The sequence below is a fragment of the Gallinula chloropus genome (assembly GCF_964237585.1).
Source record: "Gallinula chloropus genome assembly, chromosome: 1".
NCBI classification, from domain to species: domain Eukaryota; kingdom Metazoa; phylum Chordata; class Aves; order Gruiformes; family Rallidae; genus Gallinula; species Gallinula chloropus.
The window spans coordinates 118766738-118788941 of NC_140085.1; the positions used below are offsets into that span (position 1 = coordinate 118766738).

At 45.0% G+C, this 22204-nt stretch overlaps 1 protein-coding gene across 1 annotated transcript; it reads left to right on the forward strand.

Moving 5' to 3' along the window:
- Positions 1–1376: 1376 nt before the first annotated feature.
- UBASH3A (ubiquitin associated and SH3 domain containing A) lies at positions 1377–21858 on the forward strand (the record flags this gene model as incomplete). The annotated part of the gene is made up of 14 exons (XM_084277598.1): positions 1377–1489; positions 4440–4493; positions 5818–6004; positions 7949–8147; positions 8860–9029; positions 9843–10051; positions 10902–11016; positions 12951–13059; positions 14440–14562; positions 15364–15456; positions 16522–16666; positions 20428–20534; positions 20734–20840; positions 21721–21858. 14 exons carry the CDS (start codon positions 1377–1379, stop codon positions 21856–21858), a joined length of 1869 nt encoding a protein of 622 aa, XP_084133724.1.
- Positions 21859–22204: the final 346 nt, after the last annotated feature.

The window sequence follows — 22204 nt, forward strand, 5'->3', positions numbered from 1 at the left end:
TGTGGAGTTTTGATTCTGGATTTTTGAAGCTTCAAGAGATGAAGCAAAAATCCATGGCAATGTCAGTGAAACAAGACTCCTGAGAAGCCAGGGAAGAAATTAAGGGTTTCCATAACAAAATCCATATCCGTGGAACATGGCTGTGATGAGGAGAAGCTGTTCAGTCCCTTTACTGTGCACAACAGAAACTGGTACTTCAAAAGGAGAGGTCGCCATGTCATGATCCTATTAACTGGTCACATCTAGGCCACAACATCAAGGGTTATCCATCACCTCTTACACTGCTCTTTTAGCAGCCTTCCTTGGAAATGGGAAGCACAGGGGGACATGGGGAAAAAAAAAAGAAAAAAAAAAAAAAGCAGGCTAAGAGGTATAAAGAAAACCACACTTCTTGAGTTTCTCACAGTGTTCTGATGCTTTCTGCATCAGGCTCCAGAGAAAAGCAGTAGGAGAAGCAGCCCACACTGGCAAGATGCCCCATGGAGAACTTCAGCCAAAGGGGAGTAAGTGAGGTTTCATTTCATGACACCAGTAGCTCAGGTGAACCTTTCAATCAACAGTGACATATCCTGTCAACCCCAGGGAACAGTGTTATGTGCAGTGAGGACATCTCAGGCCAAGGAAAGTTGTCTCCAAACATTTCAGATACTATGGCCATGCTGGAAATCCTGGAGAACAGCCAGCGCAGCTCTGCAAAGGCTCCCATGGTAGGACTGACACCAACAGAAGGACAGGCTTCTCCCTGCTGCCACCCTGAGCTGCTCCAGGCCCATCCTCAGGGTGGATGGGACATTGGGTTTGACCTTGCACAGTTGGCCAACTCATTGCTTTTGGCTGAGAAGACCAAAGCAGGAGCCATGAATGATAGGGAGTGTAGGACATGAATGTTGAACCCGAAAGGAAAGAATTCAGCCTACAGGCAGACTTCTTACATGCTGCAGAACATCTCTGCAGCTCACCTCCCTCATGCTGTACTAGCAGCTCAGATGGCTTTTTTGCTTTCAGAAGACAATTTAAAACAAAGGTCTAAAGAGATCCCATCTTAGATCCTTCAGTAGGTCCACCCTGATTGTGGTGTTTACCTTTGGACTACTAGTCTTGTTCTGCTGGGGCGGATGGGAAAAGCCTGCAGTTGGTTTTTCTTTTTTAGCCACCCTGCGACAAAAATTCGGAGATGCAGATGCTACGAAAACAGGATGTCAGCTTTTGTCAGAAAAGATCGCAAGAGGTTTGAGGTTTTACTTTTTTTTTTTTTAATTTTAGCTGCCTCTTTCTTTCTCTCATTTTCTTACTCCCTCCCTCCCTCCCTTGCACCCTCCTCCCACCTCCCAATTCCTGTCAGCACTCTGCACACAGTCAGGGCACGAGCAGAGGAGATGGCGGTGGCTGAGACGCAGCTGTATGCGAAGGTGTCCAACAAGCACAGGAGCAAAAGCACCGCTGCACTCCTTGAGTCTCTCCTTGCCAAAGGATTCCCAGCTCATATCGCGTGAGTAATGTCTTCAGCTGCCTTTGCACAGGACGAGGTATTTAAGATGCAAGGTATTTCTCAAAAGATCCTGAAAGCTTTTTTCATCAAGAGAGCGTGCTGCCTCAGGGGTGATGTCCCTATACAGGAGAGCAGTGTGTGTTGCTCATATTGCAAAACCAAGCTGCCCTGTATCCGTATTTATAAATACTATGTATGTCTGAAGGCATACATCTCTCAATGTCTTCAGACTGAGAGGCTTCTCAACAAGTTAAGACGTTGATGCCTACAGTTGGATCTTGGGACATGCCTTTTTCCTTTTTTTCTGTTTATCACTGTTATCATAAGGGAATTAGGTGTGGAGGTAACCTCTATCTGAAGTTTTCTTTAGGCCTAGAAAAGATCTCCATTTTACCTCTTCATTGAAAATTAAGGAAGTTGAAAAGGCCCCACACGTAAAGGCTGTGTTGCGTTTCTAGGAACACCTGTGCTCATTGGAACAACTTTAGACACGATGAGCATAGTTTACGAGGAACCTGCGGGTCCCTTGTTTCCAATTATGCACATGACGTGCAACTGAAAACGTGGCTCATCACTTTTCCAGTAATACTGTAAGTTGGGTCACCCCAAAGTAATGGCTAGTCTTTGAATATTTTATCTTATACGTGCTGCTCTTCAAATTCCTTTTGAAACGCTTTTTGCTGTTACTGAGATGACTTTGACCTTCCCAGGTCAAAATCAAGAAGCAGTGGCAAAAATACTATGTGAGTTGACATAAAATGACAAAGTGTTCAGAAACACTTAATTTTTTAAAAATCTATTTTGTTTCATTGACTTTAAGACCTTCAGAATGTTTTAAATAAAACCTTTTAGCTGTGCCCGTAGTTCCTGGGTTGAGCCATAAATGAAAGTACTAAAAAGTTGTGGGGGGTGAGGGTTGAGATGTCCTGGCCTGAGAAAAACAAGGCTGGGTGGAAATGTTAAGAAATCTTCTGTAATGTAGAGCCAGCAGGCCAAAGCAACATTTCTCCAAAGAACAGAACCCAAATATGTGAGGATCAGTCCTAGCATCAGATTAATAAAATGGGCCTCTCCTGGTTCCTGGAACTGAATTGTATCACCACTTCTCTGTTTTAGGGAAGAGATCGTTCATTCTTGCTGTAAAGACACGATCTTTAATACAAATTTTCAATAGTTTATTTCTACTCTATCTGAGAGAATTTGATATATACATTAGAGGAAATTTATTCTATGTATTATCTTTGAATCTTCACTGCTCTTCTTAGATGCATATGATGTCTAGTCACAGCCTAATGTTCTCCTGATGATAAGGGTTCTACAAGCCCTGATGGGAAGCACCCCCTAGCCAGCTTATATGATGAGGCAGAAGGTGGGAATGGGCACCGGGAGGAGCACAAGAGAGCAAAGAGATAGCACTGAGCAGCATGACTGCTCACAGACTCAAGTCTCACTTGCTTGTTGGATTTATGACTGCACAGGCCCTATGGCAAAGTAAAGCCGAATTCAAGCTCCATTTGGCTTCAAGGCTGTTTGCACAGAAGTTCTTTCAAAGTGGGAGGAGCAGCAGGGCATGGAGAGGTAAAACACTCACTTTGAGGTGTCAAAAGCAGTTGATAAAGTCTGGCTGGCATCACTGACCGAGCGCTGACATTTCAAGAGGATAGGGCAGGAGGGGCTGCATGGGGAGAACGACAAAATCACAGGCTGTTCATGACTGATGTGACAGAGAAGGGGTAGCCAGCAGAAGGGTGGAAGGAAAATGTGTAGGAGTATTCAGTCACAGAACAGGCAGTTTTACACCAGCTAGCTCATGGTCTTGCCTTGATTTGGTCATGGTAGTTGATTTACTTTGTGAAGAAGAAGGAAAGAAGAAGGTAAAACTTGTGTGGATTCACATTGGCCCTCATCCATGTTGAGACCTCACTAAAGAGCCAGGAATAGTTGCACATACACATAAGTAAACGTCAATACTTTTAACAAACTCATATGTAGTTTTTGCACTAGAGAGAAGACAGAAAGCTAGGAGCAAGCACCCAGGACGTCCCCGAGTCCTAATGCTTAATGCACTCATTGCACTGCTGGTGCATGCTCACGTGTCATGGGAATGGATGGAGCATAAAAATGTGAAGACACTAAATGAAACAATGCCTTCAAGGACCCAGTGGCCAGAACAGATTACCTCAAGAGAGAAGGAAAAAGATGAGCAGATGCCAAATAATTTAGCATGTCAATGGTCTCTACCTCCATAGAGGTTTCTTCTAAGTAGTTTGAAGGTGGGTTACAGGGCTGCAAATTGTTTCCATGGGTACAGGTGCTATTTAAACACTGGAATTCTTCACCTAGCATTTAGTCACAAAGACTTGTCCATATGAAGCACAGAGCTGACATTTTGAAAGCTTTAGTGAGAAAAGGAAATTGAACCAAATCCGACCCCAGAGAATGACAATTACATTAATGGGGGGAAACGTGAGATATTGTCCTAAACTGGTGGTGCAGATCTGGCTCTCTGCTGGCCTATAGGAGATCCTCAATCCAGATTTTCAAACTGTAACATTATGCTTTGGTTATATGCATGGGTTTGGACCTGGCATCTGGAACCAGAACATCATTTTATGAACCAAGTAAACCCCGCTCTTACAGTATGTGGATGGATGGTTTACCCAAACCTAAGAAAAAACATCTATACAGTTAGGCTGCTAAGGAAACACCTCCAGAACACAAAGGAGACCGTCTCTGGGAGAGGATAGTTACCAATCTTTACTTAAGGCTTGCAGTGGAAAAAAGCTGTCTGGAGGGCTTCAAGAACATTAATACTTGCCAGGAATAACCTATTTGTTAAAGGTCCCGTCTGGAAAATAGACTTGGTGACCACCACAGAATGTCCATTCTTTACTTTCTAGGCGTTTTCTTTCTGTTCTTTTGATGAAGCCATTTTGTGCTTTTGTCCTAGGCATAAAGCCTTGGCTGCTACTGGGCAAAAGACAGTAGAGGACGCTACAAAATGGTAAGTACTTGTGATTTCTAAGAATTGCTTTTTCATTAAAACTGGCTAAAAATCCATTGTTCATGTTCGGATTCTTTCACTGAATTTGAAGTTAACGGACATAAAGCACCCTGCATCTGAGTTTTTGGTTGGCTTTTTTGGGTTTGTTGGTTTTTGTTTGGGGTGGGTTTTTTGTTGTTTTGGGGTGGTTTAGATCATGCGGAGAAAGGAATAATTGTATTTGTGCTTATTCTGAGAAGTGAGGTTATTTGCAGAAGGTCTGGGGAAAATCTGAAAAGCTGGGGATGAAAGGGCACTTGTGGGCAGAAGCATCTGCTTTTCCTGCAGTGACATTAGTTATTTCGTGGGACCGGCTGCTCTGGGCAAACTCTGCTTCTCAGTTTTACACCTCCTACTTATTTATGGCCATTGCCACTGAGGTTTGCTCACTGCTTCTGGAAGGGGTTCCCGAGCTCCAAGCCAGGATTGTGGGCACAGAAACACAGAATCACAGAGCAGTAAGGGTTGGAAGATGATCTGGAGATCATCTAGTCCAAACCCCCTGCCAGAGCAGGATCACCTAGAGCAGCCTGCACAGTCATGTCCAGGCAGGTTCTGAACGTCTCCAGAGAAGGAGGCTCCACAGCCCCTCTGGGCAGCCTGTGCCAGTGCTCTGCCACCCTCACAGTGAAGAAGTTCCTCCTCATGTTGAGATGGAACTTCCCATGTTCCAGTTTGTGCCGGTTACCCCTGAGAAGAGTCTGGCTCCATCCTCTTAACACCCACCCTTTAGATTTTTGTAAGTGTTGATAAAATCCCCTCTCAGTGTTCTCTTCTCCAGGCTAAACAGACACAGCTCTCCCTGCCTTTCCTCAGAAGAGAGACATTTTGATCCTTGCTTGCACATTTTCTGGGTTGTCTTGCTTTCTTTTACTGGAGCTGAATAAAATGCTAGCTTTTTGCGTATATTTTAATCTTCGGTTATTTTTCATTTTGTCATTTTTCAACATTTTCAACATTGTTTCTTTTTCCTCCTCTAGCCCTCTGCTTCCAGTCATGAAAAAGGGGAAAACAACCCCCCAAAAAACCAAAGAAAATCTCTTTTGTTGTATTTCATTTTTAGACATGGAAAGAAGTCAAGGCTCATAATAAAATGTAAAGTACTCAAAAAATAACACAAAACCCCCATTCTCCATTAGTTAGTATTTCAGAGACAAAATTAGTAAGCACATAACAACCTTGTATTTCCTTTTTTGAGTCTCTACTATGGATGCCTTCAACCACAGGAAACAATAATAAGCGGTGCGCACACTTAGTACTCTCTGTGATATGCTCTTGATTTCAGGTTGCACTCCCACTGCAATGATCCCTCTTTGGAAGACCCAATCCCTCAGGAGTATGCTCTTTACTTGTGTCCCACCGGCCGTTTGCATACCAACCTGCAAGAGTTTTGGAAGGAGAGCAAGCGCCAGTGCGGGAAAAACAGGGCCCATGAGGTTTTTCCACACATCACTCTCTGCGACTTCTTCACAGTAAGGCACAAAAGGCTTGCAAGGGTCGAATGCCTAGGTGAAAGTGGGCCACCTGCAGTTGTTTTACATCAGAATTTATCCTTGGTGACCAAACTAACATGACCTAGGTCCAGGCATGTTTGCTTAATATTTGAGTGTTCAGCCCCTGCATAGGCACCAGGGGCTTTCTTCCCACCACCTGCTTTAGCTACCTACCTTAGGCCTCAGCATGCCTAAAAATCGGATGCTGGGACCAGTGGGATGCTTCAGGTCAAGTGACACATGTCTAGCATCCACCTAGAGCAGCCCCATGCAGTCTAGGCTGCTTGTGGACCTGCCAGCAGGAAGCACTGCTCCCCACGCGCAGCTGACGGCGGGCTGGAGAAACCACGATTGTTGCTGCATCGATCTAGGATGTTAAACCAGGGCAGCAGTGGATGCCTTCAGCCAACTGTCCAGCAGTGACAGCATTACCATGGGATGCTATTATGCAATTATTTGCTATTATGCCAATGGCAATCTCAGGGAAACCTCTGCCTCCCTGAGAGATCCCCATTCAGGTCATTGCTACAGTGGCATGTCCCAGACCTTACATTTTCCTCTGAAACCTGAATGTTGTGAAAAAGGGAGAAGCAGAATGCACAAGGATGGAAGGAACAAAGGGAGCTGGACTGGAATCCAGCAATGAAATTGAATCACTTAGTCAATAATTTATCAAGGAAGTTAGGCTCCTGAGCTGGACTCCTGGTGGGCTGTTTTCTGGTTGTGGAGCTGCCACTGTTCTCCTAACTGGCCTTCTGAATGGTGGGTAGCCCTCCAGAGAACTTCCCAGCAGAGCTGCTTTCCCTGCATGGGTGAATGTGTCAGTATCAGCATAGAACAGCAAAGGTCTGGAAAAACTCTGGAGCCAACCGGTATCCAGTTTTTGCATGCTGATGGTGCTGCAAATGAACACCATCTGCAGCTGAGATATGCTAAAACAGATGTGAGCTAAAGCAGCTGGACAAAATTATGGTGTTCATCAATCACACTTTCATGCTAAACGATGCCACTAAGTATAATCAGTGAAAATAAGGATACTTTGTTGCAAAATACTGAATAGCAGGGTACCCTCTAGCCATTAATCACAATTATACAGAACAAACCCCATCAATTATTAATGAATGCCATGCTGTTGCAAGGTGTCAAGTTTAAAGGCCTGCCTCTGGAACAGATGACTGAATTGCAACCCTCACCTCACGCACTTCAGCCCTGTTTCAGGTAACATATTTCTAGGGATAAATGCACCCTCCAGTGCTGTTCTCTGCTACTCAGCTGTCAGCTGGAGCTGACCTGGGTGACTCACAGACAGAAAGCGAGACTCACTGAACTGCCTCCCACCAACTCCTCTGGACCCAACCCTCTACTGCTCCCTGACCCCCCACATCTTTTGCAGCTCCTGGACTTGTAGCTACCTGCCCTTCTCCCCCCACAGCCCAGTGCTTCATCTGCTGTGATTACAACGTTAAGCATCATAATGACAAAGATGCCTCACAAATTTTGCTAGGTATGGTGATCAGCATCTGAGATGTGGAAGTTTTAGTGGGAGTGATTTCAGCTGCCAGATAACAACAATACAAATTCCTACTTAGAATTGAAGAGGGCAGTCATGATCCCAGCCCCACTCCAGACAGGTTACTGCATACCTGTCAGACAGCAAAATCTTTCGTCTCTTTCCTACCCAGGCTAGGCACACCTCCTGGTAGAAAGCTTCATCTCCTATTATAGCACCAGGATATGGTGCTGATCAAACTGCCCAGTATTACTGATTTTAATACCAGGAATTTCAGGCAAGTTCATAGGTGTGTTGTCTTTCTCAGGAAGTCTAATGCCCTCCGTGTTTTCTCACATTGTTGTGTGACGCAGGCGACAATAGTGACTGTTGAGCTGGTGGGTGAAGTCTGGTCCTCCTCTGTTTTCTTTCAGTGTGAAGACCAGAAAGTGGAATTGTTGTATGACACCTTAAAGCGAGTCGGTGACAGCTTTTCACCAACCTTTCCACCATCCATTTCCCTATCACTACATTCATCTTCCAGTTACCTTGGTTTCTTCATTGGTGACAGCCATGCAAATATCCTCAGAGAGTTTTCTCTGGCATTCTCATCAGAGGCATCAACCCTGACAGGTAGGACCAACATCAGAGGGAAAATGAGTGGGTCATAACACAAATACATTAGGCAATATACTGAAAGCATCTCCTGTCTTTCTGGGCAAGCTTAACTGATGATTTATGCCAGAAAACACCCTTTCCTCCTAGAGATTCTAAAATAAAATTGTTAGGGGAGCATGTTTTAGACTTTGAAGACATGGTGATTTTGTCTAGAAGCTGAAATGGTTAGCTGTGTAACTTTGATAGGGTTATCCAAGATGGGCAGTGATATAATCCACCCCCCATCCCCAGACATCTATCCCCACGGTGCTATGGCCCAGCCTGATAGCCCAGCTGCACCCCTGAGAAATAGATCCTAAGCTCCACTCCAGTGACATCCGAGGGAAACTGCATCACCAATGGAGACTGAAGTGACACAGCCCCAGAATAGCTTCATCTGGGGAAAAGGAGTTCAATACATCTCAGACTGGAAGAGGAATTAAAACCCTGTTCTTTTTTTTCTAATCCCACCTGAAGCCAGGGAGCAAATCCAGTCCAGACCTGTGAATAATTTTGACATGATTAAAGCCATGATGATCTGCAAAACAGTTATTCAGCAAAGCTACAATCTACTCTGCTACTAATTACTATGATATATCCTGTATCGTGCAAAGCATATAGGGACAAAACAAGAAGACCTTTAAATGACCTTCATTTCCATGTCCTGATGTGACTGTTCTATTCCTAGATTGCCATGTGAAGCCCTGCCTAAAGCAACTCCACCTTACCTTGGCTCACAAGTTTTATCCTCACCATCAGAAGACTTTGGAGCAATTGGCCAAATGCATTAACCCAGGGGAGACCTGCCAGTGGGTAGCTGCTCTCTACTCACGGGACATGCGTTTTGTGCATTATCAGGTACTGTCAACTCCCCAAGCCCACGCTCAGACTCTTTGCTACAGTCCTCTTGCTGCATGGTTGTTTCAAGTACCTCCTTGGGTTGAAAACCTGTACTCCTGAATCAGTGGAAGATACCTTTATGGTAGCCTGCTTGACCTGTGTGTCAGCAAGGTCTAATTCCAAACTCTGGCAGAAAAAAACTAACCTTACCATGCCATGAGAAAATAAGAGAGGCCAGAAATGATGACTTTTGCAGATTTGCTAGGATTTGTCAGCTCACAGCTTCACAGTAAAGTTCCATTTAGCAAAATTAGTTGTCTTGATTGTTCTAGCCATGACGAAAATGACATGGGTTATGTATCAGCAACAGGACACAGGTCACACTGATGATTTGCTGCTTAACAGACTCCTGGTCAAAACCAGTTGACATTTTCCCAATTTTCATTTCCAAATTTAAATTATGGAATGATTTTTAAACATTTTTTAGTCAGATCAGGAAATCACCTTGTCACAGGTCTCGTGTTGGATTTTTGGCACACAGAGGAGATCTGCAAGCTAACACAAAAATCGCTGATACGCTATGTCTGCTTTCAAGTAAGTCTGTACTGGTTACAGGAAAGAAGTATTTTTATGAAAACCAAGCACCTATTTTTAAACATAGAAATACGGTGCTGTCTTCCTTTTTCTCTGCTGAAGCAGAGCACATTGCAAAGTGGAAAATAGTACTGGTCACTGTGTCCAGCAGAGTTGAACCACCTTCCCCTGCGCCGCTGTGACACATGCAGCAGCAGGCTCCGGGCAGCGGCCTGACCCTCTGCACGTTTCCCCTAGACACTGAAGGCCCTCTTCCAGTACAAGCCCCAGAACATTGATGAACTTATGATCAATGCCGGGGACTTTGTCTACGTTGACCCAACGCAGCAGTCTGATGCGAGCGAAGGCTGGGTGATTGGGACCTCACATCGGACCGGCTGCAGGGGTTTTCTTCCTGAAAACTACACTGAGAGGGCCAATGAGTCAGACACGTGGGTTAAGCACAGGTAAGTTGGGGGTTCATGGGCGTTGCTTGATGTCAGCTGCTTTTTCTGCTGGGGAGCCATGATGGCGTTCCTCCTCGCTGTGAGCTGTGGGCAGTCAGGTGGGAGCTGGAGGTGACGTGGGCAAAAGGGGGAGAGGGAGTCCTGGGAGTCTGAGTGGGATGCTGATACTTCTGGAAGAAAAGACATACGACACTCCCACAGACGCCTAGAGTTCATTAGTTCAGCTGCTCGAGGGTTGACCCCTGCTTTGTCTTGAACAACCCGAACATCCTAATGAATTTTGAAAGACCACATTGTGCCAGGCAGGCTGAGCCTTACGCCTGGCTCACTCGCTGCTTTCTCCCTTCTTCTTTTCTTCTCATTTCAAGAGCTTACCAAGATAACTTGAAAGAAAACCACGCAAAGGTTACTCCACCACCTTGAGCTCATCCTCATCTTGTTGATTTACCTTGTATCAGCTGGCATCTGTCTGGCTTCCTCCGCTCTGCTCTGCAGCTGACAGCGTGGCTGGTGCTACTTGTAGATTAGAGCTGATTTTTCTAATCAGGGAGGTGTAGGTGTACTTCTTTTCTGAGTCCTCAGAGACAGAGAGGAGGCAATCAGGTAGTCACTTTAGGAGGGTTACACCAAACATATGCCATCACTTCATATTATTTTAGCCTCATTTTTACTGGGAAGATTCTAGATCATGAACAAAGCGATGAAGTGGATGGCAAGTGTGCAAAAAATACTGAATGGAACATAAATCCTGACTTACAGGAGCCTGTAGGCAGAATCGTGACTTAACAATCCATTCCATTTGTGTGTGCACCCATATGTTCGTGTGTGTGTGTTGCTTCTTTTTCTACAGAGAATATAATTTTGCAACAGCTTTGAGATCCTTCACCCAAACTGAAAATGAGCTGAATGGAGAAGTCCGTAACACTAGTGTGTCGAGGAGTGTAACCAATGTGCTTTCTCTTCAGGTAATTGAGTTTTTTTCAGTTTCTTATCTTTGCCATGTACTTGTGCAGACACACTGTTAATTGAAAGCATTTTGTAAATTTAATAGTATCTTCCTATTTCTCCCTCACATTTTCACATTATTTTATAATGAACATATATGTACACACACTCATACCCTCATACTGTGTGGTATGGTATAATATCTCATAGCTATTTTGTTACATATATGGTAGGATACTCTTGCCTTCTTTCATAAACCTCTCTTCATTCCTGTCATAATAGCACAGCATAGGAGTTCTCTGCTCAGGTTTCTCTGTGCACAGCCTTACCGAGCAAGCTGGGCAGAGGTACGGAGACAAGTCTGACAAGTGAAACCCAGCCACAGCTTCCCCTGACTTTCATATGGATTCTTAGCAGAATAACTAAAGCAGAATTAGGCTCATTGTTCGTTGTTATTTTTACGTCCAGGTTTTATGGATGTCACCTTGGAGGTTTACATGACTCCAGATCTTAAATATTTCATCTTTTGTATTTCTGGATACATAGCTGATACAAATCACTGCATAGAGCTGCAGCAAGGAAACAGCTAGTTGGAAGGGTTAGCAACACTTATGGGATTATATTTTTGTCCCACTTTCAAAATCAATCCATATAAAATTTTATCCAGATTTTCCACTGGTCTTCTGGTAGGAAGAGCAAAATGAATAAGGACTGGGTTTTTATCTATGGCACATTCTCTCCTGCATTGCCCTGACCATCAGGGATGCCAAGACAGTCCTTTACGACACACCAACATACAGCAGGAACCCCTTTGGGCTTGCTGGCCCCATGGCCTCTCTTCTCGCTGTGCTGGGGGATAACCCTGGGTTCACTTCTGTTAACATTAGAGAAACCTGAGAGCACCTTGGAGGAGCTTCCATCCTAGAGCCTCCCAGGACACTGTGTGTATGATTGTAAGACAGAAACTTCTGTAGGAGTGACACATCCTTCCACTGGCTCGTGATTGTTCTTGGGCTCTCTTATCTAACTCAGATCTGGGGTTAAGCCGCTGCTTGGCCCGAGGAACATGTTTTGCAGATGTGCTACTCTACTTAGATCTACTCTAAGAGTTTCCCCATCCCCTGGGTTCCTCCTAAGCACAAGAGCAAGACCACAAAACTTTAAACTCCGGTCTTGTGGCGGTTGATTAGTGTTTCATGGCAGATATGCAATAGTGTTTAGCAGAATACATGAGTATAAATCTCATACCACTTCTTACGAAGTCCCTTCTCTGCCGCTGAAGATACACATCACTAACCTCAGTGCTGCAGCTGTAACACGGCGATGGGTTACTGCTGAAAAAGTTCTAAAGCCTTATCTTCTCCTCTGTATTTCATGTGCATTGTATACTAACTTCAAACTACTTAGAACTTACCTGTAATTTCATGCAGTCCGAGTAAAAAGTGGTCCCAGAGGCGATCTGGATTCACTGTTGACCCAGCCACACAGTTATGAAAAGTGTGAAAGTAGTGCTTTAACTAGGGAAAGAAGGATAAGCTCGGTGTTAGCCCTAGTGTAGGAAAGAGCACGACTATTTAAATCTTAGGTAGCTTCCTTCTTTGGTTTATACCAACCATATGAAACACATAAAAATTATAATTCCTCCCCACACTGGAAATAAAAGTTCTGTTATCAGCACTATCTCTCAATGGTATAAACATAGAGTTAAAACCAAATCTGTAGCTCATGAAGGTCAGGGTTTTTCTTTCATTTGCCTTCAACGGAGAGCCAGACAGCTTTATCATTGTGCTAAAGATAGGCATCAATTACAGCAGCGCCCTTTTCTGCTCTGCGCTTCCTATAGACTTCCCAGGACAGGTCTGCTGTTCCTTCCTCCATCGAGCAGTACCCAGGAGGGCAGACTTTTAATGCAGGCTGTATGCAATGTCATCATGAAAACCCCTTTTTCACACAGCCGCCTCAGAACGCCGCCCTGCGAAGAGGCGTGCTGGTGATGCGCCACGGGGAAGGAGTTGATCAGGTCTTTGGTAAACCTTGGCTTCAACAGTGCTTGACTTCAGACGGTGAGTAAGATATTGGGAGGATCTTAGCAAATCAGAAGCAAAACCAATTAACCCCAGTAATGGGTACAAGAGGTTCAGTCTCCTATGTGCAGATATAAACACTGACATGGAAGAGTGAAGTAACGTTGCAAGCCAAGTGCATCACTGCTTTGACTTGCATGTCAAAAAGCATTTCATAATGTCCTTCATGTTTATGTTGGATAAATTGTGCAGAACAAGAAAAGCTCTTGTGATCATGATGGATGTGTGTCTTGTTGACAGATGTACCTACTGCTTGTTACACAAGGTAGTGGTTGTCAGACCCCTCCACCTTTCCACTCTTGAGTCCGAATCATGGTCCTGTTGATTAGAGGTGCAGCACGTCACTAGTCAAACCTGGGGAAGAAGAGTAAGAGCAAAACATGGTGGGAATGAGATGTCAGTACTGACACAAATTAAAAGCTGAATTTCTTGTTCCTTCCTCTTAATTAAAGTATATTTGGGGTGAAAAAACCCATGGTCCAGAGCAGGGAAATACATGCCAGCAGGAAGAAGGTGGGAGTTCAGAAGGGAGAGTTTTATGCTGAAAACTCTCCTTTGCTATGTTGGAGATGTCCTATACTATGTGTGTGAAATTCACACTAGATTATGAGGGTGGTACTTTCTGACTGCATAATCTATTTATTGGTTTCATTTTCAGTGGAAATGTTGGGGTTTGTCATTTTGACAATGGCCAAAGAATATCAATATGGAATGAATTTTTGTTTCATTTGAGCCCAAGCTGAATTCTCACAATTTCCTGTTCTCTCTTCCCTTCCCCCCCATTTGCTCCCTCAGAGCTTGCAAAAGAGGTGCTGTTTTGTTAGAATAGGTGATTTCCCAAGCCACTGTTGTGACCTTAAAATGTGATCTCCTTAAGGTAATAGTAGTCACTGGGGTTTTTTTCACCAGCGAGACATTGACTATCTCTGTAGCACAAACACAGAGTATTTGAGTTCAGGCAGAGCCTAGTGATGCCCCAGACTGCTTAGATCCTAGCTGTCTCACTGGTGGGGTTTTGGCTGATGGCAGCTCCTCTTAATTCTAGAAGTATCCAGGCAAAGTCTGGGGAGAGCATAGACCAGGGTCGGTCCCCAGGGGACTGACAGCATGGATGTCTGAGGTGGAGGGAAGAGAGACTAGCTTTTGGGCAGACGCCCTGCTTCCTCACTTGCCCTCATGACTAGAGAATGGCCCTGACCTCTTTCATTTGCGGGTCAAGATGTCACTCTGAGCCGGGTTTTCAGAAACAGCCACCCAACCACTCAGAAGGAGCAAAGCCATTACAGTGAACAGCAGTTGTGTGTTAGCTGCTTGCTGCCCACCTCCTACCACGCAGCAAAACACCCCACCTCGTTTCAGGAAAATACTACAGAGCTGATCTGAACTTCCCTCCCACCCTGCCGAAGCGGAAAGACAGCACGAAGCATTTTGAGTACGATCCTCCTTTATCTTGCTGTGGTGTTTTCCAGTCGAGGCTTATAGGTAAGACATACAGCATCCTACTGCAGATGTAAGGCTCTGCAAAGCAGCCTTTCATCATCTGCAAAAGCTCACAGCGGCTTTGTAGTAGAAAAACTTCCTAGCAGCGCTCATTGTGGTAACACTTCTCTACGAGCCACCGCTGCAAGATCTTGTTGAAGAGCAAAATGGAGAGGGGGGCCAACCGCTCATCTTGCGGACCCATTCTGCTGGTTTCTGGCAAAGAAATTCAAAAGAAAGAAGCTGCAACACTACCTGTGCCCTGCTGCATGTCTGCAAGGGACTTGGGCAGCAGTCACTGAACGGGCAGTGAGGGGTGAAGGGTCTGGCAGGGGGAAGTGGCTTCATGGTCAGCACAGCGCGGTCTGCTCACACCACAGGTACCTACAGCTGGGGGGTGTGGGTTGGTTTGACTCAGTTCAGTCACCGGAGGAAGCAGTTTCTGCCCCTGAGCAAGCACGCCTGATGGTGACAGTGCAAGTCTGGGGCACACACTTCTCTCCAGGGAGTCTGGTACACAGAGACAGACAAATACCTAAAAGCTCTTTGCAGATTTTGAGTGAATCTTCTGTAATTATCTTTCCAACGCTCATTTTAAATTTCCTGTTGGAACCAGAATGGGCTTTCCAGTGAGCTCAGCCAGCTGACAGTGTGAAAAGATTAATAGAAAGGGGCTGCCAATGTGTCCCATGCCAATGAAATTGAAAAGCTCGGAGATGTTTCTTTTGCAGAAAGAGTTTTGTAGTAGTTTCTCATCTGTCGTGACTTTATGAAAGAGTAACTCGTTTTGTTGTTCCCGCCCAGGGGAAGCTCTGCTGGACCAGGAGGTGACAGTCAGCTATGTGTACTCATCACCCGCACTCCGCTGCGTACAGACAGCCCAACACATACTGCAGGGTAAGGCAGCAAAACCGGCCAGGTGCTTTTGCCACAGTAACAATGTCTTCCTCAAACTTCTCTGAAGTCTCTGTTGAGATGATGTATGACTTTGTGGTTATATTGTTGTTTATTTAAGCAGGGAAGACAAGGTGGTTTTGTCTCTCCGGTAATACAGGCAGTAATAACCCCAGTGCCATGTGTACAGCCTGCAGAGCATGACCCTGTTAACTCTGGCCCTCACCAGTTAAACTAGAACCTGATGTTACATGAAACACGGGCAACTCATATCAGGTGGATTTAACACTAGGACCTAATCACCAAATCACCACTACCTCCTGTTCCAGATAACATGCTGAGCCAAAAAGCAAATGTCTCCCGTGCTCTGAAGGATGTGTATGTGAATGAAGGAAGATAGCTTCCTCCTGAAAGCATTTGCGAGCCAAACTATTTTAATTCCTCCCTATTGCAGAATCTCGTTCCTTCTCTTTCTCCCCCTCCCTCTCCCTCTCTCCTTTTTTCCTCTCTGGTCCTCTCTGACAGGTCTGTCAGATATTCATGGTTCATTATCATCTTTACATCAGAATTACAATGGGAGTGCATTTCTTCTGGGAACTTATGCCCCTTAGTAACCTCTTTTGAGAATAACCAACAAAATAATGTGTCTTTTGACCAAAGAATTCCATTTCTAACACTGTCGGACAATTTATTGGCCCACTGAGGACCACTAAGCAAAATGCTGTATAAAATGTTAGAAACATTTCCTCTCTAAAGTTTATTGAGGTTGCAACATTACTGAGAAATACTGTTCTCTCCTGCACCTTGAAGCTCATTACAAGAGACTTCCAGGAATAATAATGATGATGATTAAAAAAAAAAAAAAGTAGTAGTAATTGGTAATGCCTTAACATTAGTCAGACAAGAGCATAATGGTAGCTTTATTTAATCAACACGAGCTATTTTTTTGACAATAAATAATTCATTTTCATTACTTAAAGTGTTACTGTAAACGAGGAAGCATGTGTAGCCTGAATGTAAACACTTCAAGTGTACCTTTCTCTTGAGAAATATTTCTTGTTCTTACAGGGCTTAAATTAGATCACAGAGTCAAAATCAGGGTGGAACCAGGGCTGTTTGAGTGGACCAAGTGGGAAGCAAGCAGAACGATTCCTAACTTCATGACTGTGACAGAACTGTCAGAGGCCTCTTACAAAATAGACACAAGTTACAGGTAATTGCTCCATATCTAGCTGTTAGAGTTGGGTTTGGTTTTTTTTACTCCCTCAGGTATCTTCTCATCTTTTTATATGTCATAAACCCTTACAGAACATTGCAAAACCTGTGTGCTTCTGATCAAAATTCAACCCTGCATGATTTGTGCCCAAAATACGATATACTGACAGCTGCCTTGTGACAAGGCCCAACTGTGCTGCTCTGACACAGACACACATGCACATGTGAGGATGTGTGTGTACGTAGCACTTGGGTGCACCTGCACACGCACGCTTGAGTGTGGGGCCAGCCCTGCAGCACCAATCACCTTCCCAGCTGCGGCTCAGGCCCACAGTTGGACATGCACAAGCGTAGCTGTAGCATAGGCATTGGCGTCAGGTACCCCCGAGTCTTGGTGACAAAGCAAAGTTCCACGCCTGAAACTCCACAGGTTTGTGTCACTCAAGCAACAGCTACAAGAGGAAGGGAAAGTGAGGGGCCACCCTCGCGTAGCCCACGGCAGAGCCATGCAGGGCCTGGGGACAGAGCGGTGAACCCAACACCAGCCAGCTGCCCTTCTGGTTTTGGGGGCAGGCAGGATTACAGCGTTTCGCTGTAATTGATGTTTGTGCCAAATTTAGTTGGGGAGGAGGCTTGTTTTAGTTTGAGTTGCTCAAAGATTAATACTGTGCTCAGCAAGGACTTTTTAGGGCTTTTACAACTTGGGGAGGTGGGGGTGTGTGTATATGTGTGTGATGCCTTTCTCTGAGTGCTTGCAAACCACAGCAGGGCAGGAAATGATAAGCCTCCAATTCTATCTAGCTCCTCATCTTGCTCACAAACCAGGCTGCTCTGTGTTGCCAGTGCACAGCCTGATCCAGGAAATTACTCAGCTAATAAACGTGTCTCTGGGGTTTCCCACATGCACAAGAAAAGGGGAAAGGAAACTTCTCATGTCTTAATGTATTTGTTACAGCCAAGCAACCATCTTCATTTGAAATTCCATAAAGAAATAAAATCCCCCACTTTCTTGGATCCATTTTCTTGGCTCATAGCGCTTTCTGGTGTGTTTTTACCACCAACAGACTGGCTTTGCTATTTTTTTCCATACAAAATGACTTGCCTCAAAAGAAAGTGTGCAAATGCAGAGAGGCGGGAAGTTTGGGGGGAAGCTCTGAAACAACACAAATCACAGGGTTCAGAACCCCTCGTGCCTCACTCCAGGCCAAAATAGGGTGGACCAGCTATAAACTTGTGCACGAAATGACAGTTTCTTCCTCTCACACGGGCGATTCAAAATCCTCAGGTCCCAGGGGCTGGTTTTACTGCATTCACCCACTGCAAATGACAATTAGGTTAAGTCCCTGATTGTTCCCTGTCAGCAGTGGACCTCACCCAAATTCTCCTGTTTCCCATGGTAAGATGTAAGAGGTACCTAAGAGGTGCCATGTGCAGTGCTGAAATATTTGCTGCCTATGCTTTGTGTGCTGAGATGAAATCACCTTGAGGTTCTCGGCACCTAGTTGCAGACAGCAAGGAGCTGGGTGTCTAGGCCATGATGGTTAGCAAAGAGCCTTCTTGTTGCTGGAAAGAAAGGGGCTCCCAAGACAGTGATTTTCTATCTTAGGTAGCCTGTGTCAGACACATAAGATACCATGAATTGCCCTCTGAGGGGGCTTACTGGTCTCCATTGGCCTAGCCAGACATTTGAGTTGTAGGCAACTAAGGTTGGGTGACATTAACTCTGCTTCTCTCTCCTCTCACACCCCCAAAGAAGCAGAGGGTTGGTAGGCGCTCCCTGTCCCAAAGCAGGATAAATCTTGCTGTTCCTGCTGTCAAAGACTGCCAGTCACAATGTAAGCCTCTTATGTCTTTCCTCTTCTTCCTCTGCATGGAGGACAGACTCTTCTTTTCCTCTTCACAACAGCCTTTTGCAGACTGCTGTTGCAACCTTCTTCAGCCTTTTCTCTGAGCTGAACTAGTCCCATCCTCCCTCATAGGCTGGGCTTTCTGGATCCCTGTTCATTGCTCCTCACTGGGGTTTTGCTTGTCGGTCCTCACATCACTTACCCTGTAGCACTCACAGTGGGACACAGCATTCCCACGGAGCCCTTAGCCTGGGCTGAGCACTCCTGTTGTTGTTTAGCCAGGAAAGCACCTTGGCCAGTGCTGGGGAGGCTCTGTTCTGCTGCAGAATGGCTTGTCAGCAACAGGGTTAATACTGAAGGGACGGAGGTGCCAACAGGACAGCACGCTCAAAAAACCAATTGGGGCTCTGCCGAAAAGCAGACTGGTTTTGAATACCCCAACCTAGACTGGTCCCACCTAGCCAGGATTAATGTTAGCTGTGATTAACAATCCAGCATCAGCATTTCACATGTTTTTACAACCTACTTCTGCTGACACAGTGTACCCAGTGCTCACCTGTGAAAGTACACTGTGATACCATACCTTACCACAATATATCAATCTAATCTCACTCCCACCTTTTCACTGAATAAGGAGACAAACAAATCAGGGCCAGGTGGGCAGTTGTTTGTAGAAAAAAAAAAAAAGAAAAGAACACCCTCTATTGTATCACAACACGTGGCTAACTATTTGCCAGCTGCAGCAGGGAATGATTCCCATTCTCAGAGAAGACAGGGCAAGAGGATGACAGAAAAATTAGAAAGTGAGTCTGGGGAGGTTTCATTCTGCTGCCCAGGAGCCCTGATTCAAGCATCAGCTAAGTGGGTAGATATCAAAGACTATTGCCTATTGAGAGGCAGGAGAAGACTGTGGTCCTGATGCCCATTTTGCCTGTCCCACAGCTCTGGGAATGCTGTCAGGGCCTCTCTCCCATCATCCGGAATTTGGCGTTCTCAGATGCCCACCCTCAGCACCACTGGCCACTGTGCATCAGGGCCCCACAGGCTCTTCCTCACTGCCACCAGCACCCAGCTCTCCTCTGGGGCTGGACAGAGCTGGTGGAGAGACTTGGAATGGGTCTGTTCAGGATGAGTGGTGTCCATCAACCCAAGCCCTACCGGTCCCGTGAGGCTGCCTTGATTCACAGCAGGTGGAAGTTCTGCCTCTGGTGTTTTTTCGGGAAAACATTTATCCAGTGCCTGAAAAGCCCTGGTATGTAAAAGGGAAGAATGCCTGGTCTCAGTAGCAGAAGTGCTGACATACTTAGGAGTGGTGCATTATGATAAATGTCCCTGTAAGCACTTTCTTTTTAGCTCTAGGAGTCTTTAAAGTCTTTACTATCCATTTGCCCAGCTAATGCAGACATGCCTCATTTGTTGTTGATTTTGATTTGCGTTGTTTATTAAGGAGACTAACCCTGAGGTGCCAGCTCTTGAAAACATACACATGATCAGTGTCTTGCCTTGGTTTGAACGTGGTCAAGATTGCTGGAGCTGGGTGGCTCTGTAGATCTGCAGTTCACAGCTGGGCAGTGGCCCTGGCCACAGAGCCGCTCAAAGCTTAAGCTTTTCTTAGGCGTGAATCCTATTTCAAATAATCTCCACTGTAAACTAGAAGTTTTATTAAAGCATGGTCTTCCCTGCATCTGGCGCTTTATGAGCTATGAGATTTAGCCATCAGATTTAATGGAAATTACTGTGGAGGAAGCTGATGCTCCATGCAAGATGAGGTAGCAGTATGTCAGCCAAGTCAGAAGATAAACTTCTTATATCCTTTCCACCAAGTTCCTTTTATGTGGTGTAGTCATTCAATAGTGCTAAGAGTGTCTCAGTATTCGTCTAGTTTAACATATATTTGTGATTTTATTGTCAGGGGTAACTTCCCACTCTCTTCTCTGGTGCCATCAGAAAGTTATGAAGAATTTGTTAGCAGAAGCTCTGCGGTTGTAAAACAGATCATCACTGCCTGCCCCAGCAAAGGTAAAGGTTTCCAATCTTTGTATATTCTGTCAGAAGCTTCCAGTAACAGGAACTGGCAGAGATTCACCAACAGAAACACATTTAATGTGAGTTGTTGCTATTTCACAGAGATTAAGGTAGACTCTTAGTCCTTATCCTGGGCATCCTGACAGCTCTGCAGCTCCCTTACTACGATTCTTTGCTTTTTCTGGTGCATCAGGTGTCATCCTTATTGTAGGACATGGATCTTCCTTGGCTTCTCTCACCCGACCTCTGATAGGGCTCCCTGCCAGAGACAGCAGTGACTTTGCCCAGGTGGTACGAAAGGTAAGAAGATTTTTTTTTTCTCAGCAAGAAGCTTTATTTATGTTTCATTATACTTGGATGGTGAGACAGGCATGTAACTGCATGCCAATACCAATGACATCAGCTTTCTCATTACAAAGGGAATCCCATGTAGTTTTAGCAAATCACTGGAAGCCAAGAGAAGGTTTTTCTGCTGATGAATGGTATGTGACTAGCAGCTAAGTCTTTGGAGAAGATTTTCATCTAGCTCTCCTGGAAAGTCCATGTCAGGTAACACCTGCAGACAAGAGGCATGTTTGGAAACCTCTCCATCTGGAGCTTGCCTTCTTCCTTTAAAAACAGGGCTAGGAGCCTTCTCTCTCCTTCCTATGGTGGTGTCAGCATACTCTGCCACTACAGCAAATTACTATTTAAGAAGTTGTGTGTTTTTCAAGTCACTGTAAGTTCACAACTTCGGTGCTCAGCTACAGAATGGAGAAGGGTTTTCTTGCTGACTTCACAAGTGGGGCCTGCGCTTGAGACTTGGTCACCAAGGTCTTTTGTTTATTTTTGCATTATCACCAGTGGCAGAATTCTTCACCCCAGTTTTCCTTACCATATACCTTGGTATGACCAACCAGCAAATTCAGTCTTTAGATACATTTTTACTACCTCTCTCAATGCATAAGAAGTAGTGAATATATTTTGATCATCAAATACAAGTATGAATGTGGGGTGATGGCACAAGTTCAGCTTTCAAGCTTTCACCCCAGAGGCCTCCAGTCTGTTCTCAGTTCATTTCAGAAGTGCCAAAATATCTCATTCTCTCCTCCCACAACAGTCTCAGGGTCTTCCCTCTGCTGTAGCAAAGCCCCCTCTTTTCATGTCAAAGCAATGACCCTGGTGGTAACGTCTTTCCTAGATCCCTTCGCTGGGCATGTGTTACTGTGAAGAGCTGAAAGAGGAGAATAAGTGGAAGATGGTCAACCCACCAGTGAAGACGTTAACTCATGGAGCAAATGCAGCATTTAACTGGAGAAATGGTATCATGGAAGATTAGGTGGTCGGCTCTGACTTAGCAGTTGTGACCACGAGCCAACGACAGTTCAGCACAGTCCAGCGATTCATCCAGGAGACTTACAGAGGGCGGAAAATACTCACTCTGAGTTGGCAAAGCACAGAAAAACACTTCCAAGTTTGGTGCCTGAATTTTGGTTTTATTTCAGTGGCTGGCAAGAAAGGAACCTAGGAATTGGTGTGCAAGTGAGAAATAACCCTTCTGGGGGCGAGGAATGTACCTTTAAACCTTTTCTGAGAGTACCAACATTCAATAGATACAAAACTACCTGATTATAAATTCCACTGCCAAAGGCACTAAAATAGACAATGTTGCACTCTCCAAGGCC